Source organism: Mesoplodon bidens (assembly GCF_964165515.1).
Source record: "Mesoplodon bidens genome assembly, chromosome: 2".
Taxonomy (NCBI): Eukaryota; Metazoa; Chordata; class Mammalia; order Artiodactyla; family Ziphiidae; genus Mesoplodon; species Mesoplodon bidens.
The window spans coordinates 150,819,328-150,835,048 of record NC_138177.1 but is presented as its reverse complement, the minus strand read 5'-3'; the positions used below and the strand labels follow the sequence as shown (position 1 = coordinate 150,835,048).

The following is a 15,721-nucleotide window of genomic DNA, read 5'->3' as shown; positions in this document are numbered from 1 at the left end:
TTTGGTCACTCGGTTATTACGACCTTGTCAGACAGACTCAAAGTGTAGAGATGAGATAATCCATGCAGTGTCACCTCCTCCCCCAGGCGCAGCGCGCGACCAGTGTTGCTCAATCTGCTCTTCCTCTCATGCCTCCCCCCCCCGCTGGTTACTGGGAAAGAAGTCTCAGACATCGTATCATTCCAGCCATAAACACGTCAGTAAATTTCTCTAAAAGAGGAGGATGATTTTTTTTCAATGTTATACCATTATCACACCTGGAAATTTAACAATAATTCCTTGATATCATCAGATATCCAGTCCTCTGCTGACCTTTCAACCCTCAGGGACTCCCAAGTGGGTGTTCTTGAAACTGACCCATCAGATTGGTTACTTCTTCCTGGGGAGTGATGCAGGCATGGGTTAAGTAAAGACTGTATGAGTTTCTGTGCTCGCTTGGATCCTGGCCCTGCCATTCTTCCATGCCTCCAGTTTCTTACCTGGAAAATCTAATTTCAATTTCAACACATATGTACTGAGCACCTACTCTGTGCCAATCAGTCCCTGCCTTCAAAGACAGACAGTGAGCCAGATGTTTGAATCTTCAAGGAATGAGGGTGAGTCACCCAGTGGTCTGCAACAAGGACGGGCAGTTTGCAGACGGCTGAGGATAATGCCGGGAGCCAAAGGAGCCAGAGGTTCAAGGGAGTACACAGGGACAGTTGTGTAGATGCAGCAACAAAGGGTGAGGAAGAGCCTGCCACCTCCAGGCACCATGAGTGTGGGTGTGAGGGAAGAAAGAGCGTGTCTGGGGGATGCTGTCCTTGGGGGCAGCCAGGTTTGTGGTCAGCACAGGAAGTTGAAGGGGGTGTTCAAAGAAGAGGAGTATAGGGGATTTTGCCCAAGTTTCAGACTGAAAAGATTTGGAAGGTTGGAGGAGGTTGACTGGGTCAGATAAGGACCAGATAAGAGCTGTTAAGTTCTCCACACTGGTAAATAGTGGCTGTGAACATCCTAGGGTGAGCCTCAGCGCTGATGGATGCAACAGAGCGGTCAGCTGTGTCCAAACTGTGACAAGGCCATTGGCTTTCATCGTTCCTTTATTCATTCAATCCTGTTTCATTCTTTGAGAGACTCACTCATCACAGCTTCCTGGTGAGAGTACTGGGGAAAGGAGAGAACCTGAGCCTGGGTGCAGTCTTCCCCAGGAGAGCCCTGGAAGGCAGCGTCTTCCCTGCAGTTTTCATATTAACCGTAAGATGAGCCTCTGGCCCCCTGGCTCCTCTGGTCTGAGAGGCAGGATTTCATCAGCTGCCCCCAGGCCTGGAGAGTGGATTGCAGCAGGCCAGAGAATGACTAAGCCACCCCACACGGTTCTCTTTCCAGCAGGGCCCAACCCCAGGCCTAGGCCGGACCTAAGTGACTCACATTGCCTGACCTCAGGGTGCCTAGGACCTAGGGGCCTGGAGAAGCCGCTGGGCAAGGACAGGTGGAAGGAGTGAGAACAAGGTTGGAAAGCCTGCATCTCTAAGACTTGGAAGAAGTTAAGAGGCCGGGGAAAGGGGTTAGAAGGTTATTTTCTCCAGGTCCTGGGAAGGGAGGAGGGTGAGCTGTGGCACCTCTAGGGCAGACCTCCCACAGTCAGAGCATCGGAGGGTGGTGGTCGGAAGAGGGCATGGAGCCCTGGGAACCTGCGTTCTAGCAGGGCCACATCCCAGCAGCCACCTGGGCTGCCCAGCTGACCACTGCTCCATCTTTCCTTTCAGTCCTGGACGCACAACATTCAGCGAGAGAAAGAGTTTCTGCGGAAGCTGGTGAAAGCGCATGTCATAACTGACCTAACCAGTGGCATCTGAGGTGGACTCAGCACGTGGCCACAGAAGTCCAGCCACCGCCACCTGCCCACTTCATGCCCTCGGTCTGGCTCTGCCTTAGAGGTGCGGGAGCCTTCAGACCCAGAGAAGGACAGTGCCAAGTGGCCCCAGGGGTGGTGAGGCCTTGGTGGGGCAGCCAGAGTTGTGTCTGCTCAGAGGCCAGCCTCAGAGACCAGCACTAGGCCTCACTCTCAGCCTGGGTCCTTGAAGCCAGAGGGCCAGGAGGCCACTGGCCATGCCCAGCGGGCCCAGCATGCAGGAGGCGGACATTAGGCAGCAAGGCTGCTGCCAGAATCATTTCTCCAATCAGTGTTCGGTGTATTATCATTTTGTGAATTTGGGGTGGGGGGAGGGTAGGGATAATTTATTTTTCAATAAGGTTGGAGATGTCAAGTTTGGTCTACTGACCGTGCAGAAGACCCACTAAAGGGCCCCTCAGGCAGTGGTACCAATGGGCTCCCTGTAGAGTGGGAGTGCCAGGACTAGCCTGTGCCCTGCTCTGGGGCTACAGGGAGATGGGCAGGATCTCAGGCCAGCCCCTTCCAGCTCATGACACTGTTTGGCCTTTCTTGGGGAGCAGATGGGATAGTCCCACTCAGCAGCCCCCAGCTGTCCCACAGGGAAACCCTGGAGCCATCCTTTAAGCCAACAAGACGCCCCTGGGCTTGAGTGGAGAGAACTTCAGGGCTCGGGCGGTGAGGCCTGGCCCAACCTGATGGGAGTGCCCCTCCCTCCCCAACTGCAGCTGACCCATAGGACAGTGCCCCAGGCCTGGAGTGACAACTTGGCAGCTGTTCTGGGTTTCAGCAGTGAGACTGCCAGGCCCTTGGGTTCTGCCTTTAGCCTGGACAAGAGGGAAGTGAGGCTCAAGGACCTCACCCAGGCTGTGGCAGCCATCCTGAGCAGCCTTCATGGAAGCAATAAAGCTCTTCCCTGAACCTGGCCTCCTCTTGCTTTCTCTGACTTTCCTGGAAGAAACAGGAACCTGGGGCCTCAGCAAGTATGCTAAACCCAAGGGCCATCTCTCCAGCCCTCCTGGGTCCCTTTCACTTCTCGTGTTAGCTCCAGGACCTGGGTAGCCACCTAGGGGCCTTCTGGAGCCTCTCCTGACCTATAGCCGTCCCGCACCCTCTCTGCCTTAACAGAGGCAGAGTCCAGGGGCATCAGGACATGCCCCAGAATCCACCCTGCTGCCTCCTACAGGAGCCAGGGTTCAGGGGATTGAAGCGCCAGCCCGTGCACAGTGCCTCTGGGTCACCACAGCCCCAGCACTACAGGGACAGAGCTTCCTGCAAGCACAGGAAAGTTGCACGGCCAAGCCCCCAGCACACGGACCTAAACCACTCCCTGCAGCTCCGCTGAGCCCTGGAAAGACACGCCCTCCCCCTTAGCACGTAGGCACCCGGTCTCCCCTCAGGACCCCTCTTTCTGCACAGAACAGGAAGGCACAGCCCATCTCTAGGCCCCCTCTGGCAAACATTATTTTATTATTATTTTTTAAAATTTATTTTATTATTTTATTTTTATTTATTTTTGGCTGAGTTGGGTCTTTGTTGCTGTGAGCAGGCTTTTCTCTAGTTGTGGCGAGCAGGGGCTACTCTTCGTTGCGGTGTGCGGGCTTCTCGTTGTGGTGGCTTCTCTTGTTGCAGAGCACGGGCTCTAGGCACGCGGGCTCAGTAGCTGTGGCTCGCGGGCTTAGCTGCTCCGCTGCATGTGGGATCTTCCCGGACCAGGGCTCGAACCCATGTCCCCTGCATTGGCAGGCGGATTCTTAACCACTGCGCCACCAGGGAAGCCCGTCTGGCAAACATTATAAAGGACATCCCAACCTTACCCCCTAGAGCCCTGGAATCTGCTCTCTCCCTTCCCCAGCATTCCCAGGCAGGCCTCAGAAAGGCCAACGCACTCCTGCCCCTGAGGCCATAGGCCTGGGAGTGAGCTTCCTGCCAGAGCTGCCACATGGAAACAGGTGGGGCCGACACCTGACATCCCAATCCAAGTGCCATTCCCTTCTGACTGCCCACATGCCCCTTTACTGCTGCGCTTTGTGCTCAGACAGAAGCCTCCTCTCGGCGGAGGGGGAAGTGAGGCTCTGACTGAGGGACAGGGAGACCCAGAAACTCCCTTTGATTCTGCTGTAAACAAGGCCACTATGATGCAAGCTCCGATGCTTCCTGTGTCCTTCGTGAATGGTGCCCCCTGGAGTTGTGCAGGGCATAGGCTGCATGCCAGCAAGCAGCAGCCCTGGCTGATAAAGCCCTGGGGCAGAACCCACCCCCCGGGGCAGCTGGCTTGGGGAGGCCGCAGAACACAGAGCTGCTCACCGCCTGGCCTCCTGTCCCACAGGGGTCCTGCCGAGCCTGGGAAAGTCAGGCTTCTAGTCCCCACAACTACACATTAACTGCCCTCCCAAAAGCTGTGATTCTCCACCTGGCCATACACCAGGATCACCTGTGCAGATGTGGAAACTGCACATGCCCATTCTGATTCAGGTCTGGGGTGAGGCCCCGATTCAGGTAGTTTTAAAAGGTCCACAGGTGGTTCAGATGCACAGCCAGGGTACAGCTGGTCCACACATGTTCCCTGAGCACTATCAGCTTCACCCACGGCTTCCAATTGTCCGTTGGTCAATGATTCCCAAATTGCCATCTCCAGCCCAGCTCTCTTCACTTTGCTCCAGGCTACAAACTCAGTCACTTCCTGAACATTTCCACTAGGATAATCCACAGGTCCCTTCAGCCTGGCACGTCCAACACTGAACTGATGAGCTCCTGCCCCCAACCTACCCCTCCTTCAGGAGCCCCAGCTGCCAGAATGCATCCCCTCCTCCTGGTCACCCAGCCAAAGGCATGCCATCCTACTTCCTCACCCCGTCCAATCAGGCACCAACTGAGTTTTCAGAGAGTTGTGTTCCTGAAAGAGCGCACAAGGTCCCGCACTCTCCCCACAATTCAGCTTCAGAATCCTCTCTCCCCCAGCAGCCTCCCGACTACCTCCAAACCACCCTCCCCACCACAGCCAGAGCCAGCCACTGAAATGCACGTTGGATCACACCATTCTCCTGCCTGAAACCCTTCAGTGGTCCCCAGTATCACTGGGATGAAGTCCAGACTCCCTATTAGGACACACAGGATCTGGCCTTTCCTTACCTCTATCCATGTTACCCATCCAACCTCCATCCCACCCACCAGCCGAACTGCCATAATTAGGCATCTGAAATACTAGCTTCCAGCTCCCACCTCAAGCCTCAGTGCAAAAGTTCCTCCGCCGGGACCCTCCCCTTCTTCAGCCCCTGGCACCCACTCCTACCAGCGCCGCTGTGCCAGGCTGAGCAGCGGTGTTTGCAGGTGTGTCTGTACTTCAAGCCCCAGGCAGCAGCGGAGGGGAGCGGCGGCGCCGCAGGAGCCGGGTCAGACTGTGAAAGCCCCAGCGCGGTCAGTGCCTCTCGGACTCAAAGAATGCAGTGGGTCTGTTGGGAGACGAAACTAGCAGTGGATCAGAGAGAGCATCTAGTGCAGAGCGGCCAGCCAGGACGGCAGGAGCCCGAAGGCCGGTGGGCCAAGGCAGGAACCAGCCTGTCCCCTCCCTCTCCCGCCCTCTGCCCGGCCTCCCAACTCCCTACTCCCAGTGTCTACAAACTCCGAACACTCAGTGTCCATGCCGCTGCGCCGCCTGGGTTCTCCACTCTGTCCTGGGGGCCCTTCCCAGCATCTCCAACCCGCCCCACCTCGAAGGACCTAGTGGAGCCAAGGGGACCAGATTCCAGAGGGTGGACTGGCCAGGTGAGCCCTGAAAGGTGGGGCGGGGCGGGGGGTGCTTGGGCCCCACCCCAGGATCCGGTGACGCCGGGGCTGGAATTTGACACCGGACAGCGGCGGGCAGGAGGCTGCTGAGGGATGGAGTTGGGCCCAGCCCCCAGACACAGTCCACGGGCTCCACCAGCAGCAGGTCCCTCGGGTCCCAGCCCTCGCTGTGTCCCAGACCCAGAGCCCTACACTTGCGGTAAGCCGACCTGTTTGCCCACCTCTCGTCCCAGCCCAGGGGCTGGAGGGAGCGGCCAGGGTCGTCCCCCTCCACTCCTTTCTTACATCCTCCCTCTCCTGGGCCTGCTGCGCAGCTCTCCGCCCCTCCCAGCCCCCCACAGTCCCTCTTGTCGCTAGTTGGACTGTGCTAGCCCTGCTGGCCCACTGTAACGTGAGGCTCTCGCTGCTGCTACAGGGATCATACTGGCTGCCAGGCTTTTGGCTAAAAGGGGCACTGCCAGGTGCACAGCCTTGGGCATGAGCCTTTTGAGCTGCAGGGGAGAGCCCAGCACTGGTCCCAGGAAAGGTGTCTAGGAGAACACGACACAGATCCCCTGTGGTGAGTATCGGGGCTGGTAGATGGGGAGGAAAGGCAAGGGCTGGAGGACCAAGTGGCCCCAGACTGCCGGGAGGGATACGGGATACGTAGGGCCTGAGCTGCCTACGTCCCAAGAGACCTGCTCCTGGGCTCCCCCTAGTGCAGGGGGCCTTTAACCCTGCCTTGCCGGGCTTTCCCTCCATCAGTGATAACAGTCACTAGCCTGGCTCCTCAGGCCCGTATTCCGTTAGCCGAGCACACCTGGCCCTGGAGGACCTCACCAGGGAGGACCGGCCCACAGGTATGCAGACATTCTGTGTGCTCGGAGGTCGGGGTGGAGGTGACTGCTGGGACCAAAGAGCAGGCCAGCTAGTGAGGGCTCATGAGGCTCCAGAGAGGTGTTTGGGAGTGCCAGGCAATGTGGGCTCACAAAACCTGGTGGGACTCTGAAAGCCCAGCTGGGCTCAGGAAGGATGGTTCGTGGGAGAAACTTCTAGGAGCAGGGCCAGGCTGCCAGATCCAGGGGAAGCTGGAAGGGGTACAGACCTGGACCAGCTCTCAGGGTGGCTAAGCTCTCAGAGACCAGTCTCGTGTAGAAGCAACTCCAGGGAGTTGCTGGGGCCTGAGTCTAGCTGAAGGTAGGGGAAAAGCCCACCCCCAGTTTGAGTCCACAGGCTTGGCAAATGCTACCCCCTGGTGGCCATAGGGAGCCATGGCCCAGGCCTCATGTTCCTAGAGGGCTCATCACCCTCCACCGTCTGCTGGGTGGGCAGCACAGGCTGAAGCCTGGCCTCACTATCATCAGATAACTCAGGTCAACCAGCAAGCACCCTAATTTTTCCCCAGGCCACAACTTCCTCCTCTATGGCATGGAGAGAAGGCTCTCTGTGAGATCAAGGGTGTCCAACTGCTTCCTTCTCCAGCCCTGCAGCACAGAGCAGGAAGGTCCCCTTCCCTGCACGGCTGCGTAGGTCTACCCTTGTGACCTTAGATAATTGCTGAGCTTCTCTGAGCCTTGTTTGCTCATCTGGAAAATGGGGATAATACCATTTACCTCATGGAGTTGTGAGGTCTGAAAGAGGGAACAGGTGCAAGCACCACGAAATAGGTTCTCCATGCAGCCACTTCTCCTGGGTTGAGCCCAGCTGCCCAAGCCCCTTGTCCCCCCCATCTGGAGAAGCTGAAGTGGAGAGATGACCTGCTCAGAGGATAACTCATCTCTCAATGTTCCAAGCTGCCTCAAGAGGAGGGTGGGGGAACAGGTCAACTACGGCTGATGAGAGTTCCTGGTGTTGACAGAGATGGAGCCTGGACGTGGAGGCCCTTCTGTGCTGCCCCTCTGGCCCCGGCCTAGGCGGCAGGTGAGTGGTTCTCCCAGTAACTCCCACCTGGTATTGAAGGAGGGTGGCTTGACTAGGGAGGGAGACAGGCAGGCGTTAGAAGTAGGTGGGGGAATGGTCAGGGAGGGGCCGGGAGGAAGGAGGAAGGTCAATGCCCTCCGGTCGTGATTCCTTACCCGGGCTCCCCGGGGCAGCTGATCCATTATCCTCCAACCGAGCCCTTCCATCCGGCCCCAGCCCCACCCTGCGCCCACCAGGGTTTCCTCCTCCCCCCTGAGGCTCCACCTCGTCTCTCCGAGCAGCCTGCCCTGTGGCCTACCCTGGCCGCCCTGGCCCTGCTGAGCAGCATCGCCGAGGGCGAGGCCTCCATGGGCCCCGCGCCCAGCAGCCCGGTCCCCCAAGAAGGCCCCGCGCCGGCCCCGGCGCCCCCCGCTGGTTCCCTGCCTGGTAGGTGAGAGGGCGAGGGCGCGGGGCGGGGCGGGCTGGCCGGGGACCCGCGCGTGACTGCGTCTCGTTCCAGGGGGCCGCGCGGCCGGTCTGTGCGGCGGAAGAGCCCGGCGGCCGCCGCCCCCGCCGCCCGCGCCCTCGCCCGCTGCCCCCCGAGGGTCCCGCGCTGCGCGGGCTGGGGGCCGGGGCGGCCGCGGGAGCCGGGGGAGCCGCGCGCGGGCCGCGGGGGCGCGGGGCTGCCGCCTGCGCTCTCAGCTGGTGCCGGTGCGCGCGCTCGGCTTGGGCCACCACTCCGACGAGCTGGTGCGTTTCCGCTTCTGCAGCGGCTCCTGCCGCCGCGCGCGCTCCCCGCATGACCTCAGTCTGGCCAGCCTGCTGGGCGCCGGGGCCCTGCGGCCGCCCCCCGGGTCGCGGCCCGTCAGCCAGCCCTGCTGCCGACCCACGCGCTACGAGGCCATCTCCTTCATGGACGTCAACAGCACCTGGAGGACCGTGGACCGCCTCTCGGCCACTGCCTGCGGCTGTCTGGGCTGAGGGCTCACTCCGAGGGTGTGCGGACGTACCCTTAACTGTGGGTCTAACTGCCTGGGACCGGCCGGGGGCCTTGGCCGGAGACGGAGGCTTCGGCCGGGTGAGTGACGGACATCAGCCCTGCGGAGATAGAGGCACGACTGACCAGCGGCCCCAGGGCTCTCACCCTGCCGGCCTCAGCCCCGCAGACCCCAGAAACCTCAGCTGTGGAGACCCGAGGACCCACTGCTCACAGACGCTGGCACTGACCAGGCCATGGACCCAGGACTTCTCCTCTGGAGAACCCAGATGTGTCAGGTCGCAGCCTCAGCCCAGGCCTGGGGGGACAGATCTGGAGACACATTGCAGTTGTGTTGCTGAAGTGCCTGTGCTGGAGTGGGCCTTGGACTCACTCGTGGGAGCTGGACCCCTATTTATTACTTCTAAGTTATTTATTTACTTCTGTAGTTTGTCAGATCCTTTGCTGGGCTGTGGGGGCCGGATGGAGAGGTCACTCCCTGACCATCCCACTCACAACTTCAGGCTCACTTAGCAGTCATAGGCCTGGCCCGGGACTGCTTGTGCCCACCCAGCAGCTCTGGGAAATGAGGGGCATGGAACACAGGCAGAGTGAGTGACATAGGTGTGTTCACCTGTCCCAACAGGCCAGCCAGCTCACAACCCCTGCACAGTCCCCAGCGGTTGGAGCCTGGGGTTATTGGTGGAGAAAGCCATACCCTTGAGACCTCAGGCATGCTGCGGGCCTTGTTTCATGGTGAAGATGCAGAGAACCATACATTGCCCCACCCCACTGTCACTGATCAGAGTCCAGGGCACCCTGACAGGTGCATATACTGCCTGTGCTTGCAGATGGCCCAGCATGGGGAGCTCACCACCCACATTCCGTGAAACAGCCCAAGTCAAGTGATGAAGAGGCTGAGGGTGGGGAAGAGGGTGCAGCGGGACCCTCTTGGGGGGATGAAGCACAGAGCATCATGGGGATAAGAAAGCAGGAAAAGACTAAGGGTGCCTAGAGAGACCTGCATCTTGGGTAATGAACAAGGATAGTCACTTATTCATTCAACAGATATTTATTATTTTATGTCAGATGCTGGGTAGACAGCAGGGATACAGAAGTGAACCCATGATCTCTGCTCTTAAGCTTAAACCATGAGAGACAGACAATAAATAATTTACATAAATAATATTTAAATTCAGTTTGGCAAACAGTATGAAAAGGACAAGAAGCTAAGAGGTACACACTCTCATCTGGAAGGAAGAAGAGGTTAATGCTGACCCTGGCCTTCCACACTGTCCCCAAGTCGTATCTAAGAAGTCAGTGCAATCCCTCTGAGATTCTGTGTGTGTCCTGTGTAAACTTGTTTCCTGGGCCCAAGGAATTTGTCCTACATGATTTTTTTCTTTGCAAATAAGATCAGGATATGTGTTTGGACGCATGCTGGGTCTGAGGAACCATGGGACATCCAGAGGGGTCGTCAGGAGGCAATGGGCTGTACTGGTCTGGAGCTGAGGAGGCAGGTCTGGGCTGGAGATTGATTTGGCAGCTGTGAGGACAGAGGCAGTAGCTGCAGCCAGGGGTGCACGAGGCACCATGAGAGTGAGGCACGTTGAGGCTGGGATCCCTCAGGCATTTGACCGCATTAACCAAAATACCTTCGAGCTGCCTAAGTGCCTGCCCGCTTTGGTACAGGGGCCCCCTTCTCCCAGGCTACAGTGAGGAGCTGGCACGGGCTCTCTGAGGGCTGTATGCATTCCGGGTCAAGGAGGAGAAACAAGTCTGTGCTTCCATTCTTCTGTGTTCACTGCCCCAGTTCTAGGTGCCCCCAAAACTTCGGTGCTCTCGTGCTGCCCTCAAACACCCCCTTGGCCCTTCTCTCTGCCTCCAAACTGATTCAGGATCTTCAGTCGCCAACCCCCACCTCCGGCCAAAGAAAATGGCAGCAGTGCCATACAGTTTGGAGACACCTCATGAAGGCCTGGGCCCTGGTCCTGGCTGGGGGTGAAGGGGGGGGGGTCTGTCAATTCCAGGGTCATTGCAACCAGGGAGCCCCTGCTGGAAAGACTCGAAAGCCTGGCAGAGTCCTCAAACCCTCCAGGCCCTGCCCGTTGGTGGACATCTATGCTCTCAGAGCCACTTACAGGAGATGGGTTGAAGCCATGTCTGACAAGGCTCAGAGAGAGAGCCAGGTCAGAACCCCAGCCAAAGGCGCTAGCTCTCAACACTCCCCAAATTGTCGGTCCTTGGGGAGTAGGGTCCCCCCAACTCAAGGCTGCATTCTGGGCCCCAGAGAGATTATGCCCAACAGCTTACAAAATTGTGGATGAAACAGCAGCTTCTCCAAAAGGAACACATTCCCGCAAGAACTAGTCTCAATCTGCAGCTCACAATGAACCAAATCCCTCTTAAAAATAAATGAAGCTATTTTCCTCAAACAAGTTGCAGAGCTCCCCTTCTCTGCCTACAACTTAGCAGAGGTCACCAGGCACATGACCTCACCAGGCAGAGCACTTTTGCTCCTCGGGGGCCACAGGTAGCTCTAGAATCTCCTTTTTTTTTTTTTTTTTTTTTTGGCTGCACCACAAGGCTTCCAGGATCTTAGTTCCCCAACCTGGGATAGAACCCATGCCCCCTGCAGAGGAAGTGTGGAGTCCTAACCACTGGCCCGCCAGGGAGTTCCCTAGACTCTCCATTTTGACTGTAGTCTGTTTCATATTTGCAAAATGACATTGCCCATTTGAATGATCTTCCCAGAACTAAGGTATTGTCTCCTCCAAAGGGGTATCAAGTCACCACCTCTTGCAAGACAGAAAACTACAGGTGGCTTTGAAATGACAGTTTTTCCAGCTTCAGGGGTCACCCAAACATCCCTCTAGATTAGTTTCATCCAGGAATCAAGGTTCGGGATCCATGTGCTCCTCCTGCCCCGGCCAATGGCGTTCCTCCTCTCTTGTCCAGGGACTGCCGCATTTCCCCCAGCTAGAGAGTCCGGTGACTGAGTGCATGTGGACTGGCTGCCTAACCGAGGCCTCATCTTGAAAAGGAAAGGTAGGGTAGAAAGCTGAGAGATCAGAGAAAAGATCTAAGAGAATTTGTGCCATGTGAGATCACTTTTCTTGTTCACAGGGGTGGTGCCTAACCTGTTGTGGAGTTGTACAGTCCTTACGGAAACTGATGAAAGCCAAGGATCCTCCCCACCTCCCACCTCCCACCTCACTGCTGAAAAAACCACCAATGTGTAAATCTCGTGAACAATTTGAGGGAGCCCACAGACTTTCTGAAGCTCATTCAGAGATTCCGGAGGAGTCCATGGCCCTTGAGCTTTCCTGCCCTGTTCTAGGTACTACTATTAATGTCCTCCTGCAGCTAGATTAATTCCTCTGTCTGTGCTCAGGTTCCCATATCAGGGCTCTCTGTCTCCATTATTTACAAGCCTCCCTATTCTTCATCCTTTTTCTACTGAATGTCTTCTTTCCCTTTGCATTTAAATTCACTTGAATGTATCACAGCATAAAACAATGACACTGTGATTACAAATATATAAATATATAATCTACTTCCACCTCTCCTTCACTAAAAGAGCTCTTGCTGCAGTCCCCAGTGGCCTCATCATTACTAAACCCAAAGGCCACTTCTCAGCCTTTAGTCCTTTGGACTCTCAGGGGCGCCCAGCTTTGTCAACCCTCTTGGAACACCTGTCTTCTCTTGACTCTCTATTCTATACTCTCCTGGATTTTCTCCCACCCCTGCTCATTCTCAAACTCCTTTTGGGTTCCTTTTCCTTTCTCTGCCTCTTAAGTGTTCGTCAGGGCTCTGATATAGACCTTCCTTCCCCATTTTACCTTCCCTGAGCAATATCACCAACTCCCATGGTTTCAGTTACCGCCTCCAGGCTGATGATGCTCTCACTGTATCTCCAGCTTAACCTTTCTCCTGAGCTCTGTCTGTATTTCCAATACTTCTGTCTGCATAGCCTCAGAAACCTCAAACTGAACTTACCTGCCCTAGATGTCTTCCGTTCATTCCTTCAGATGCTCTCTCCACCCTTCTCTACCTGCTCTAAGCCCCACATCGATGAGCTTCCCTGCTCTCCAGCCTCCGAGCCTCCTCCAGGGTTCCCTCCCAAGTGAATGGCACCAACCTCCATCCAGGGACACGAGTCAGAAACTTGGACAACAGCCTAGACTCCCTGAGCTTTGTCACTTCCCTTTTCCATTAGTTCTCAGATCCTTAGATCCTGCAAGCCCATCCCACTTTCTCTCTTCCCAATGCTATTCTGTTGAAGTCTTCCTAATTTGTGGAATGGTTTATTGCTCATCCTCCTAACTGGTCTCTGTCTCCAGCCTCAACTCCCTCCAGTCATTCTCAGCCCTGTGACCTTTTAACATTAACTGAGCACTAACAGTAGTGCCTTGGGCCAGTTATAGGGATTCTGAGGTCATCTAGAAAAAATGTTCTCCATCAAGGAGACCACAGTTGGAGGTGGAGGTGGGGGAAGTGCTGCCCGTTTGGCAAATAAAAACAGGGCATCCAGTTAAACTGGAGTTTCAGATAAGCAATACTTATTTTTTTAATAAGTATGTCTCATGCAATAATTGGGATATACTTATACAAAAAATGTTAATCTGCTATTCAAATTGAACTGGGTGTCCTGTATTTTTTCTGGCAACCCTAGGTGGGGGTAAACAAGTAAACAGAAAATGCAATCAACCACCCTAAGTCTCCCAGTAGAAGTATGACTAGGATACAGTTAACGTATGTCAGGGTCGGGGAGGATTCTATACTCACAAAGGGAAAGGAATCATTTCTACCCAGATGGAAGGGCAGAAGAGCCAGGAAAGTCCTTGTGAAGGAGGTGGTACTTGAACTGGGCCTTGAAAAATGAAATATTTGCACAAGGTGGATAAGGGGCATTGGGCCTGTACTGGTTATCCTTTATTGCCTTCATTGCTTCTCAGCTCTGAACTCCCCCCTTTTCACTGGCCATGCCCTCTCCAGCAAGGTCTGGGGCTCAGCCTTGGGCAGGAGTGGGAGGTGAGGGCCTCTTCCTTGGGCTCTCTATCTCAGCCCTAGGACTCTGCTACTCATGTTCTTTAGAGTTCTCTTCGCTTCTTACTAGCCAATCCCTCATTCCTTCAATCCCCTATTACAGTTTAAGATTTTTATATTAAACTGTCCCTGTGTGCTTACTGTGTGGTTTCTCCTGACTGGTCCTTGCCTGACACACAGCCTTCTCAGCAGAGGCAGCAGCTGAGAACAAAGGCAGGGAAGCGTGGAACAGCCTGGGGAGCCAGCAATTTCATGTAGAATTGGGGGAGGACCCTCATCAAGACAAAAGTCTAGAGAGGTCATAAAGGTCCTTGAGTGCTATACCAAGGAGCTTGGACTTTGTCTTGGGTAGAGCCACTGAAGGATTTTAGGTGGGGTTGCCTAGAGACTTGTTTCAGATGGATTACTGGCTGCTGTGTCTAGTTTGGACTGGAAGGGGCAAGGCAGGGGGGCACCAGTTAGACCTGGAGCAGTTAGGGCTGTTCAGGCAACAAATGCTGGTACCTTGACCTAGGGCAGAAGCAGTGCCAAAGGACAGAGAGGTGTGAGGCACGATCCACAGGACTTGGTGATGAACTGGTTGTGAGGACCTGATGAGAGGGAGAGTTTCCAAGAGTCTGGCTTGGGTGACTGGTAAGAAATGTAGGGGATGTAGTATTTTTAGCCTGTGATGGGGGTAAGGTGTGGGGGAAGTCATAAGTTGGGTTTTGTATGTGTTCAACTTGAGGTGCCCATGACACCTTCAGAGGGCAAGGAGGCCGGCAGCAGCTGGGTCTGAGGGTCAGGAACTCAGGACAGTCTGGACCAGAGAGATGTGGGAGTCACAGATCAAAGGCAAGGGAGTGGTGAGATACGCAGGAACAAGAGGAGAAGCAGAGGCTAAGGCCTGGAGGAACAGGGAGAGGAGGAGAGACAAGCCTGTGAAGGAGACCAAAAGGGAGGGACCAGAGTGGTGGAAAAAAACAAAACAGAACAAAGGGAGGGAGTGGTCAAAGGGGCCAAATGCAGCAGAAAAATCAAGTCACATAAGGACTGAAACTGCCCATTGGGTTTTCTGGCAACATGGTGGCCTAGAGACTCAGGCTAAGCTTCTTGCCGATAACAACTAAAAATACTAGACAAAACATATAGTTTTAAAAATTAATGTGTCCGTGAGCTGGCAAACACATGAGAAATGTTCAGGCATGAATGAAAGAATGAATGAATGGATGAATGAATTCAGGAAACTACAAAGGTAAGCAAAGCTCAGTAGTTCGCGTTCACCTTGAGGCATTTTCCTTACCTGGGGAACCTGGGAATTGGTTTGTAAGGGCTCCATGAGCTTATGGTGGGGGTCTACTTGGAACATTCTCCATAAGGCCAGGACCCCAAAGGACTATGCCCACACCTAGAGCGAACTAGAAATAAACCTTCCCCTCCTTTCCCTAACCTCTTTCCCTCAAACCAGGGGACTACAAAGAAAGTTGCCTGCAATTAACTTTAGTGCTAAGTGGAAAGGGGGCAACCTCCCCTGAGAATTCTTAACTACAGGAGGGCCCTCAATTCACACTGTTTTAGAAGGCTGAAAAACTTCTAACTGGTTAATCTGTCATGGACATGGATTGCTAGTGGTTCCAGGTGACCAACAGAAGCTCCTTCTCTTCCTCTCCTGGGCTTTGGAATACCCTCCTGAATTTGGGGACCCCCTCCCAGGGTTGTCACAGGTTCTGGCCCCTATATGTCCTATTCTTATCTCTCAGAGGAGAGAAGAACCCATCTGTAACTAGTTCCCAAAGATTCATTCCCCAATTGGCTCTAAGCTATCCTGGATTGCCATCCATGTCTCCTGGAAGTCCCCTTTGGTCTGGTACCCAGAAATGCCCCCAACCCTGCCTGGGGCTCACTTCAATCTGTCTGTCCTAGGTGAGTTTATAAAGCATGTTCAGGAGCCACTGCTGGTGAGACTTGGCTTCTTTCTCTGCCAGGGGAACCCCTAGGCACCAGGAAGAAGCCCTAGATTGGAAGCAGGGAGAAAACTCACTTTGACTAAGTTGTGGCCTCTGGGCCAAACCCTAGTCATACACCATCTCAGCTTGTCCTTCACTGCAGGAATTACCATTCTTATTTTTTATAAAGTGAGTTTCAGAAGAAGTCAAGGTCTTATGGCTAGAAAGAGGTAGAGA

The 15,721-nt window shown here is 55.1% G+C and overlaps 2 protein-coding genes across 4 annotated transcripts in view; both read left to right on the top strand.

Moving 5' to 3' along the window:
• The window catches only part of ST3GAL3 (ST3 beta-galactoside alpha-2,3-sialyltransferase 3), a 227,828-nt gene extending 224,153 nt beyond the window's left edge, over nt 1-3,675 (top strand). The window contains exon 10 of one of the 3 annotated variants that reach the window (XM_081223895.1): nt 1,746-3,675. In XM_081223895.1, coding sequence (XP_081080021.1) covers nt 1,746-1,835 — 90 coding nt within the window. In that variant the 3' untranslated portion in view covers nt 1,836-3,675. The remainder of the gene's footprint in view (nt 1-1,745) is intronic. The other 2 variants (XM_081223894.1, XM_081223893.1) reach the window with 2 other exon arrangements.
• Nucleotides 3,676-7,495: 3,820 nt separating this feature from the next.
• Nucleotides 7,496-9,237, top strand: ARTN (artemin; the record flags this gene model as incomplete). The annotated part of the gene is made up of 3 exons (XM_081225395.1): nt 7,496-7,555; nt 7,837-7,981; nt 8,055-9,237. 3 exons carry the CDS (start codon nt 7,496-7,498, stop codon nt 8,513-8,515), a joined length of 666 nt encoding a protein of 221 aa, XP_081081521.1. The 3' UTR covers nt 8,516-9,237.
• Nucleotides 9,238-15,721: the final 6,484 nt, after the last annotated feature.